Source organism: Drosophila serrata, unplaced genomic scaffold (assembly GCF_035046125.1).
Source record: "Drosophila serrata isolate PLE 108 unplaced genomic scaffold, ASM3504612v1 contig_295, whole genome shotgun sequence".
Lineage (NCBI taxonomy): Eukaryota > Metazoa > Arthropoda > Insecta > Diptera > Drosophilidae > Drosophila > Drosophila serrata.
Genome location: NW_028257193.1, coordinates 1623122 through 1634571, shown reverse-complemented (window position 1 = coordinate 1634571; position 11450 = coordinate 1623122). Strand labels below are relative to the sequence as shown.

General features: G+C 35.9%; 1 protein-coding gene across 3 annotated transcripts in view; it reads left to right on the top strand.

Annotated features, from left to right (window-relative positions):
* The first annotated feature begins 42 nt into the window (after window positions 1–42).
* Window positions 43–11450, top strand: part of pnt (ETS transcription factor pointed) — a 70058-nt gene continuing 58650 nt past the window's right edge. For 2 of the 3 annotated variants that reach the window (XM_086837052.1, XM_086837054.1), the window contains exons 1-2: window positions 3215–4094; window positions 9601–9961. In XM_086837052.1, coding sequence (XP_086693178.1) covers window positions 9614–9961 — 348 coding nt within the window. In that variant the 5' untranslated portion in view covers window positions 3215–4094; window positions 9601–9613. Of the gene's footprint in view, window positions 171–3214; window positions 4095–9600; window positions 9962–11450 lie in introns of those variants that run through there. The other variant, XM_086837053.1, reaches the window with a different exon arrangement.

Genomic DNA, 11450 nt, shown 5'->3' with positions numbered 1-11450 from the left:
TTTTCTATTGAATAATAGTGGAGATTTTTGCAAGAGACAACGAAAAAACTTTTCAATTTTAAATATATAATTCCTGAATGATTTTTCTAGGAAAATAATATCATTGCAATGTTTAAAATATAATTATTACGAATATACGTTAAAATAAAGAAATAAAAAATATATATTTCGTGAGTGCTAATGTTTATAATTATGGTTTTATACATTTAAAAATCATTTTTTTTCTTTGTATTATTTACCAATACATATTAATTGGAAAAAATAACTTCGTGTTTTGCATTTATTCTGAGATACCGATGCAAACTTCAATGTTATTATTTCAGAGGTTACCTTCCTATCTCTTTAAGAATAATATTAAGCTTATTATTTTGGTGTACCCGTGCAGGTTTTGTTTTTTCTTTCTTATTTATTTTTTTTTACATTTTTTTTTATGTTGGTCAATTTATTATTGTATTTGTTTGTGTAATGACCCTGTCTATATAATTTCTGTCTGAAGCTTTAAACGTTGTGAAAGAGTAATTTCCTACCCTATAAATAATATACATATATATTTTTTAATTTTAAGTGTAGTATACAGATCTTTTAACCATCTATTAAAAACTAACATAGGAAATCTTAGTTTCCCGTCTCAATATTTTTATAGTAATCCGATTTTTATAACAAATTAAAAGAATACAAAATCTGTTGAAACAAAATGAAACTATATAAATATGTATGTACATACAATATCTTCTGATATTTGCATCAATTTTTTTAATGACAGATATAGGATAAAGTGGTTCGATCAGGGACTACCCAGTATTCCACATGTGGCTTGACCACTTGAGCTGAGTTTTGCCTGTGGAACATGTGTGTGCTGCTCTGCGCTTTTCCAACTTCTGAAATGCTCATTTTCCACCACTTCTCCCTCTCTCTCTCTCTCTCTCTCTCTCTCTCTCTTTTGCTCGTTCGCACACAAGCTCATTCATTCATAAAAATCCGGCTCACCTACACGAGTTGTAAAAATGCAGTGGAATAATCAATGGAGCTGCGCGCATGCGCTCTTTTCGAACTGACTTCCACTTCGCTCTCTAAGCACTTGTCGCCCCCCTCCTTTTATTCTACCTTTGTGGCAGCAATTAAATTGACAATCAGCGGCCATATTTGTTGCACGTGTATCTCTGTGTTTCGTTATGCAAGGCTGCCTCTGGCCAGGAAAATCGGGAATCGCGGTGGTATCCCGAATCTTATTGCCCCTTTTCTGTTATTTTTTTTATTTATTTCTGGGTGCAGCTGGTTGTTGCTGCCGCCCCTGCATAGGCATCCATATGCACATGCACTTATGCTTATGTTATGCCTGTGTGTAATTTATGCGAAATGCGTTGCCAGAATATAAAAACACCATCACTCTCTCCTCTCTCTCTTTTTCTCGCTCGGCACACATAAACCTGTTTTTGTTTTTGGTTTGCAGCAAGGAGAGTCTTTCGAATGCACAGTGGTTGTCATAGTTACCATGGGAAAAGAGCCAATTTTGCATCAAATTAAAAAATTGGAGAATGGTAAATAATGTCAGCTTTTAAAGGGGAAAGATACAAAAGGGTCTACGCGGCATCCCACTTTTTTGTAACAATAAGTACGTTTCAATATTACTTTATTTGTCAACTAGAATGTCATGATAAAAATACAGAGTTTTGCTATGATTTTAATTGTAATATATATTTAAAAAATTTCGTTTATTTATTACCACCACATTTTGTCGTTTTTCGACACTGTGCGAATGCTTGCTAAAACCGATCGCCCGCACTCACACCCACACAACAGCTCATGCACGCACACTATCGCACTGCTACACACTGTTCTGAGCAAGCAAATTTTTTTTTAATTTGTTGCTATTTTTTTGTCGCAGACAACACTTTGTTTTTGCTGCTCAAAATATGTAATTCTGATTTTCTTTTCTTTTTTATCTGTTTATTTTTTGCTCATGATGCACGCTCTTGTGGGTGTGTGTGTGTTTGATGTGGGGAGTTGAGTGGAAAATCGGCACCCACGCTTGCTGCTCTCTCAAGTGGATCGTCAGTGACAAAATAAAATATACATAATAATTATATAGCGCAAAAAAACTCTCGATTTTAATTATTTGCGATATTTTGTATTTGTTATCAGTTGAATTCTCTGCCGCTGCTTCTTCTTCCAGGCACTCTTTTCTCTTTGCGGTGTTCTTCGCTCTCTCGCGCTCTCTGTGCCGCTCACTGGCGACTTTGCGTCGGTCGGTGCTGCCAGTGATGATCGCCCATAATAGCTAGATTCTAAACAACATAAAACTTAAGTTAGATAGAAAATATCATAAAATTACACTAAAAACAAGTTATAACCAAGTAGAGAAAGACATACATTATTTTCTTCTTTAGGTTTTTAATAAAATAAATATTTTATCAATTCATCGATTTCGTAATATGTCTTCATTTCTGGCAAATTACATATAAATCAACAATGGATGTTTGTATACTTTTTACATTGCAATTAAATAAATAATAATTAATATTATATAAATTATAAATATTTGTGTTAAAAATCAACAAAGTAAGTCCTCCTATTACAGTCATCTATACTTAGTTTCCGGTATTCATAATATTAAAACCGAAATTCTAAAATAAGAAAATGTGACTAAAAATGTTATATTTTTTTTCTAAGAACTTTCCGATCATTCCATTATCAGCTATATGATATATCAATTATTAATTTATCGATCGTTCCTATGGCATCTATATAATATAGTACCCTGCTATTCATAAAAATGAATTCAGAAATAATACAAAATGACCGTATATAAAAATTAATGAAAATATGTTGAAAACTGAAAAAGTTATATGTATACATTTTCCGATCATTCCTATGGCAGCTATATACATTTAATCGATGCTGATCCAGAATATAATATAATATATATATTTATATTTATATAGCATTTATAAAATTGGATATGACTCCTTCGCTGCATGGCAAACTTCTGACTTAAATTATAACAACCTGCAGGGGTTTAACAATTATATTTATATAAAAGAAAAAACAATAGGGTTTGTTGAAGTTGTTGCCTTATATTCACAATGCCTTATAATTACATTACCTACGTTTAAGGTTTATATGCTATTGGCATAATTCTAGATATAGCCTGAAATCAACATCACTGACAGCACTGACGTCGTCGTTGGCGTTGCGTCGGCGTCGCTGCCGCCGCCTGTTGCCGCTTCTGTTTTCGGCATTCGTTCGTCAACTCTCTTCCGCAGCGTGCAGACATAACGGCCAGTGTTAGTTTTAATGTTGAATGAAATAATGAATAAATAAATAACAAATACTAAATACTGGCTAGCAAAACAAAAAATATAAAAACCTATTTGCAATAATTGTGCCAGTGTTCGTTCAGTGCCTCTGTGTATTTGTGAATGCAATAGATCGCGTTGTGAGAATTTCATTGCAAAACGGAAAGGAAACCAAATTGCTTGTGCAAAAGTATCATTGAATACGGTTGAAAACCGCCCAAAAACGGAGAGATACTTGTCCAGAAATCATCGTGGAAATGCCTATAAACCCAAACCCTTGAAATCTATATCCAAAATCCATCATAAAACCACAAAAATCTCCTCAAAACATCGCGTGTGTCGGTGCGGTGTTCGTTTTCTGTGCGTGTGTTAGTGTGTGCATGTGATCCGGCCGCCTTTTTTTCGGTCTCTTTCGTTTCGCGTCTTATAAGCCGAGCGGCTAAACCGACATCCCCGTCCCGTTCTGTCGGCGGGAGTTGCTCCTTTCGTTTGCTGCTCTCGTCTTTGTCTCCGGCACGTAATCTCTTCCTCTCTTGCCCTAATCAACCTGCTGATCCCACCGGAGGGTTAAAGCGCACACGCAGAGGAGAGAGTGCGAGGGAGATAGCCATCGCGTTGGACTCCTGGCTCGATCGAGATTGTGCGCCTAATTTGAAGCTGTAATTAATTTGGATACCCTAATAAAAAAAAAAAACCAAGCAACAGAGAACCCGAAAAAGATCAAGACTAAGAAACCTTAAGAATCCCCCGCACCTTCTGTTTCTTTGGAGGGGCGCTACTTTATTGCCCCGCGCACCGGTGAGTAAAACTGAGTTGAAGTGTTGAAAACAGTAGTTCAAGTATCTTTTTTTTTGTTGTTGTTGTTATTTTCCCCCATGTAAACCCTTTTCTCGCGCAAGTGTGTGTGTGTGTGTGTGTTGCCTGTTTTCTTGAATGAATCTAGGAAAAAAAAAACTGGTTTGGCTATCGAGCGATCCAGCGATCCGGCGATCTTGCCTCGATTCAGGATTGTGCTGACTCTATAAACTCGTTGTTGGCCAACACAGAATTTGAATTGGTTTTCTACCTCTTTGCTTAGCCAAGTTAACTAGCTTTCTGTGTGTGTGGACTTCCACAACCCTTGTGGGAACGCATTGGAAATTACTACTGTTCCTTTTACAGCTTCCGGTGCTGCCGCCACAAATGAGCTTGAATGGCCTTTGATCGGGATCCGATGGGAGAATTTGTTGATTCTCTTACCAATTTTGTAATCGAGAATGTGTGAACACCGACCTTTGGGTTCAAATAGAATATAATGTGGACCAACGAACGCATTAGATAATTAAGTATCAATAAAAATGATACGAAACTGCCACTCTTTTTCGTGTTTCGAGCATGGAAAATCGTAGGGGATCAATAGGAGAGATCAAAACCACATAATTGGGGTTTTCCTGCCTAAATCTTAGGTTACCTGACATGGTATTAAAGGATCAACTGAATATCAAATTAAATGCGAGTCTTAATGGGTATATTAAATAATCTTTTGTACGATATTCATAATTTTGAAACTTTAAGAACCTTTTATAAGCAAGTTGGAGGTTCAAAAGTTCAATAGTTTTTGGGAAAATGAAGTAAGATTTGGTCATCTAAGTTAAGGTTCTAAATTTCACTCTATAGTAATAATTGACATTCTTCCAAGTTATTGTAAATTTTCTAATCACTTTTGGTTGCAAGATCAATATCTAAAACTTTTCTCTTTCTCTATAATAATGTTTAATTATATAAATTACATGTTCCCAGCTTTGTTATTAATTCAATAGTTAGCTTAGATCATTTCTGAACAAAGATTGCCCCCATAATTTGTCTAAATCGATAATTTGCTGTGTAACGATCACTGAATTACGATTAAACTCAGGACTTACTGGTTTTTCTTGCCTCGCCAAAGACGTTTAAAATCCTTATGTCCACAACAATCAATTTCAAGCCACAAAAGATACACAAGGGAATGATAAGAAATTATTGCCATAATCGATAATTTGATCTGCGACGATCGTTGGATCATAATTGAGCCGCATACAGCCTCCCTCTGTCCCTTCTCTCTGTATCTTTCTCTGCCTCCCCTGAAAGCAAAGACCAGTTCAAGATCCTTTTCCATAAATACCCACAGACAATTACAGTACAGTGAATATCTTTGGGCTGGTTCGTTGCCCCATGCCACGACGTTAAACTCGGATTCTGCGACGCCGCCGCATCCCCGATGCTAAAAGTATCAACCTGCTGCAGACAGGCTGAGATCGAGATCAAGATCGATCCCATGACAAGACAGATACAGATGCACAAGGGGCACTCACAGACACACACAGATGCAGATAGAGCAGAACACATGTGCGCAGGCAGGCCGAGAGGATCAGAGAAGAAGGTCCCAGGTCCCTTTCTTCGACTTCTCTGCTCTTCTCGCCAAGAAAAAGGGCGACTCTACTAAATGTGTGTATTCTACCGTTACGTACACACCGAAAAATTGCACCCCTATACACGGTTTTGCTGTCTGGTCTGGTCTGGCCAAGAGAGGAGTGTGCACCATATCGAAAGATGATCATATTCGTTTACAATCTGTTCCTCGAGCATCTGCTGTGCCCAGACTCCCGACTAAGACCCTCACGGAGGTGCGCTTGGTCCACTTAGTTACTCCGCCCTCCCAAAAAATTGCTCTTTTTTCCAGGGAAAACATATGCTTCGCTTTTCGATTCGTGTGGTTTTTTGTTGTCGCCTGTATTCTTTTTGTTTTTTTTTTTTTTTTTCGTTTTTGGTTATCTACATGTGTCTGGGCGATAAGGAGGTTCGTTCCAATAGTTTGGCGATTGCGACTTTTTTTTTTTGGCTAACAACCGAATGGTTTTTGGTTCTCTGCCAGCTCTACAAAAGTCGCAATTCGATGGAAAAGTGCTTTTTAAATCACATTTGATCTCAATAATAACTTTCTTCTGGTTCCATTTTTAAATGATTTTCAACTGAACTTTCTTCTCTATCGATCGGTCAATAGGGAATTCGCTTAACGATAACAATGGTTTGTTGAAAAATTCACAATAAATCGTGGAATTCGCCTTATACCGATAAGAACCATTGTTGAGTATGTATATATTGATTTAAAAAGTAAATAAAGGAACACTTAATCGTTGTATATAGTGGCATAAAGGTAATACCCCTGGTTCCAATTCATTCTTAGAGTGTTGATATTAAGAATATATTTTTATACCCTTGCAGGGTATTATAAGTTCAGTCAAAAGATTGTAACGATTTGAAGGAATCATTTCCGACCATTTAAATCATATATATTCTTGATCAGCATCAACAGCCGCGTTGATCTAGCTATCTCAGAAAGAAAAAATAAATGTTTAAATATTTTTTTAAATTCTATAAGCGGTTGCATCTTTAAAATTGTCAAAAAAATGGAGAAACATTTTAATGTTTTAAAATTTTACTACTACTACTACTACTACTACTAAATTTAGATGCTTTTCTGTATATTATAAAATAGTTTCTATTATTTAAAAATGAATGAATGAATCTGCCTGTATGCCATTTTCCTTCCTATTTCCAACTTTCCTATAAGTTTCTGTTCGTAGGTGCAATAACATTTCAAAGACAAATTATGAATATGCCACAGTTTGGCTTCCCTCAGCCACCTAAGAAATCAATTAGACTTGCCAAAAAGTTGCCAATTAGCTTGGCCACTTTTATGCGTCAATAAATTATTTTCGTGTGAAAAGTGCATTTAGTATTTTTTGCCATATTCAAAATCATATGCAGTCTTGCAATCTATATATAACCGTCACCAAAACTACATATAAATATATGTATCTACATATATATTTTGTGCAGATTTAGTAATGTTTATTTTTCTTTGCTGTTATTGCTGTTCTACATTGAATTGATTGCACTGGGGACTTGGGGCGTACGGTGGCCGGGAAAACTAAGAGTAACGAAATAAATCAACTTTTTTGTGGAATTTGTTTGTGGAGCATTTTGGCGGCTGCAGTTGTTGATTTTATTATCCATTTAAATGTTGATTAACTTAAATTCGTTTTTAGTGCACTCACTTGATCCGCACACACCATTTTTGTATGTATATGAATGTATATTGGTTAGTGAGTGTGAATACATAACTGTTCTGGTTGCCTGGGGCGTTTCAATGAACAAAAATCAGCAAATCAAATCGAAATTGATTTCGCAAGAGCAAAAGCTGAAATTTATGCAACGCTTTTTCATTGCTCTGATACCCTCACTTACAGGGTATTTCTCTTTCGATCACAAGCTTAGGTGTTCATTCAGAAGAATTTAATGGAATATTAAGAATGATTTTTAACTAGTTTTTCCAACTAGTTTTAGTATCTTAAACTAACTAATTAAAGAAAAGTAATCAAAGATTCTCTGAAGTACAGAATTTATTTTAGAAAGTAAAACAATATTAAAAGAGTATTCAAATCTTCGTTGTTCCTTCTTTCTTTTCTCTATTTTTTAGTTTATTTTGATTCAGTTAGATCAGCGGGAATAAGGCGGAATTTCTTCAACCCATACTCTTTCTAATACATATATATATATAGGGTGGATTTACATATGTGTCTGTACAAGACTGATAAGGCGGCTAGATAGCTGTTGGCCACACACTCGCCATGTGCCAGAGAGAGAGAGAGAGAGAGAGAGAGAGAGAGAGCAAAACAAAGAGAGAATGAGATAGGAATCGAGCAGAATCGTCACCGATGCGACGACAGTATCCACACATTTGCATAACGTATCTAATTAGGCGGCCAGTGCTTAAAGATACTCCTCAGATTTCTTTCAGATACATATATATAAGATAAAGGTCGAGATGCGGGGGCGTTTACCGCAAGGAATATATGTATATTGATGATAACCCACGACTTAAGTCGAGAATTGCCAATAATATATTTGAGTTTTAACCTTGTCGAATGATAAGGCAGGTAGAAATAATGAATCATAAAAGTAAACTGGTGGTTTTCAATATTAAATGGAAATTTATTGCTTAACAATATAATGTAAAATCTAAATTAAAGACAATCTAACACCCAAATAAGTTAAATTAACTATACAAATTCAAAGAATTTTTTTTAATAACCTCAAACTCTAAGTCTCAGACTATTTCTTAGTGTTCCACTTTTATTTATCAGACTGCTTTTTTTTATCGCTTACACTGAATTTTAAGTAAATATAATATTAAATGCGTAATTTCTGAACTTTATCTCGGGGTTGTGTGTATTTATAGTGGCATCGGGGCAGCTTCAGTAACCGCTTCTTGAACCCTCATGTGTAGGTCTTTAGGATTTCTTAAGCTGCTCTTTTTATTCCTCTCTTTTTAGTTCTCTGGAAAGCCTTATCTTGGCCACTTCCGTTGATAAAATATCCAAAGACCTATTGTTGTAATTGTTATGGATTTGAGGTTGATAGCATTTAAGAGCTTTGAATAAATTGGAATTTAATTGTATGCCAAATCGAGTGCAAGTGTACTGGGAAAATGTATCTTTAAGATACCAACTTTAACTGAAAAGGGTTGTGATATGAAGAATCCTACATGAACTTGCTTAAGTTTCTTTTAAGCTTTACGTTTAATTGTAACTTGTTGCTCTACAAATACTCTAGTTTTCAAAAGACATAATAATATGTTTATTGGATAGTTCGAAAGATACATTTCCTCCCAAACATATCCCCTATTTGGGCAATCTGGGGGAGGCAACCTTACAAAATCCGTGTGATCTTCACATCCGATCTCTTTGTGGCGACACTTCAAAGTAACTTTTCATGTTTCCTTTTTGGAGGCATCGCATAAACCATCGCTGCTTGGCCAGGGCAAATATTTGAGAGCTTGAAAAAGAACGAAACCCATTAGAAATATATATGTACATACATATATTTTTAGAAAATTGAAACCCTTTGACTCGACTCGATCCTCCACATATGATGGAATGGATGCTGAGTAAACAAAATAAAAGCGTGCTCGTGTATGCAAACCGCCTTGTCGGCTCCTTTTGTTGTGGCTGCCTTAAAGGTGGTGGCGGGGACACGTTTGATGTTGCACTGATGGGGAAAAGTGTCATAATTCCCAGAGTCAACAGAGCTGGATTGGGCCAAGAAAGAGGTGCGAAATGTGTGCCCGCTAATGGAGTGGGGGAGGTGCCAACGAGGTCCAATATACCTGGCCCGGAGGTAACAAGCCAATAATTGAGCGATAATTAAAACACACACTTGTAATTGCATTGATTTGTTTATTGAACAGTACGCTAATTATTTCTTTATCTTTCCCCCCGACCAGATGACTGCGCAATATGGAATTGGCGATTTGTAAGACGGATCTGTCTTCTACGAAATTTATGCTGCCTCCTGCTTTACCTGTTGCTGCCGCCATTGGTACCTCATCGGCGGATACCTCGACTGTTGCCCAATTTGATTCCTTCCTCAACGCCATTAACGGGCATCTGTTTAAATCACCACCCAGTCATCATAATCTACATCATCATCATCATCACAATTTGGCCAGCAATTCATCGATCCTGAGCCATCATCACAGCAATAGTAATAACAACAATAGTAATAGCGTTAACAACGCGGGCCAAGTTAGCAACATGAGGATGAAAAAGAATCGGAAAGTCACATTTCTATCCAGTCTAGTTGAGGTGAGTTGAAAGGATTTCAAATTTTAATTAAGATGAGCTTAAGTTATTATTTATATTCATATAAAAATATAAAGAATAAGTATTATAAAAAGATAAGAAGCAAGCTATAAGACTACGAATTTAAAAGGTAATCATTATATGAAACTCTGGAAGTCTTCAAGAAAATATTATAAATTTCTTTTGATTTTATAACTATAAAGATATCTAAAGAAATTAAAAAACGATCTCAGGTCACTTAAGCTTAAATGTAATCTCCTACACTTAGTATATTCAATAATCACCTATAAAAAGTATCTTAAGTTCGTACAAAACCTCTTAGCTACTTCGAAACTAGGTAGCAAAGACTGCACGTCTCTTGATCGACGGCTGCATAAATCTATAATTTCTATATATAACTACATACGAATAAGTGAATTTGCCTGATCAAGTGATCGATAGCCTGTCCATTGGTATCTATGCCAGTTTGACAGCCACTGCAGTTCGATTATTGGTGCCTCAATGACAGGCCGATTGATTTTTTGGTTTGCGAATGCAGGGCACGTAAATCGAATTCTAAATTTGGTAGACGAAACAAAACGCAATTATTATGTATTATGCTTTGTGGCTATAATACTTATTCGCCGTTTTCAACACACTTTATAGGTTGAATTTATAAAAAATATTTATAGAGCTGTCATTTGCAATCTTTGAATTGATTTTGAAAGTGAGGGTGTAGCTCATTCGTTTGCATTCCCTGAGAATCTATTGTATAAACAATCTTTTGTTTATTTTGCTATAAAAGCCATAAGCGTGCCACTTGGCTTTATGACACATCCACTGCTAAGTAGACAAAAGGCATGATCAAAATTTGGAATATATATATAGTTACATCTTGGGAAATGGGTAACCAGTAACAGATCCAAAAAAAAAGACAGGTTGCCCAACAATGGAGGAACCCAATGATCGTAAGGCTTCATCCAAGCCAGTTCCCTTTCTAGCCTTTTCTTTACATTCTTTCATTTAATATCCTTTCTCTTGGGTATAAATACTATTTAATGTTTTTGTAACAGCCTTAAAATGAAAACTTTCTTGACCTTAATATAGATAAAGAAAATTACCTGTTAACTTGGAAATACTTTTATAGTAGAAATCTTTTTATATTAAAAAGAGTTCTATGTCCAAAAGTTAACTAGGTCAGGCCATGATTTTAGAAATCTTTAGCTTTATTTGTAAATATTTTTTGAACTATTTAAATGTATATAATCTCAGATAAAGAGTATTCATTTTTCGTCTTTAAAATCAATTCTTCCTTAATTCCTTCACTCTCTCTTTGTGGATTTTTTTTTGTGTGTGTTCCACCTGAACTTGACCAGATCGGCTGTCAGCGGTCCCCGAGTGATGGCATTTGACACATCGCCTGCGGTAAGCATATCCGCTGGCCCGCCAAGCCGTTGACCACTTTCATCCGGTTGCTTCGGGGCCAACGGCCAACAGGCTGATCCTTTCCCCC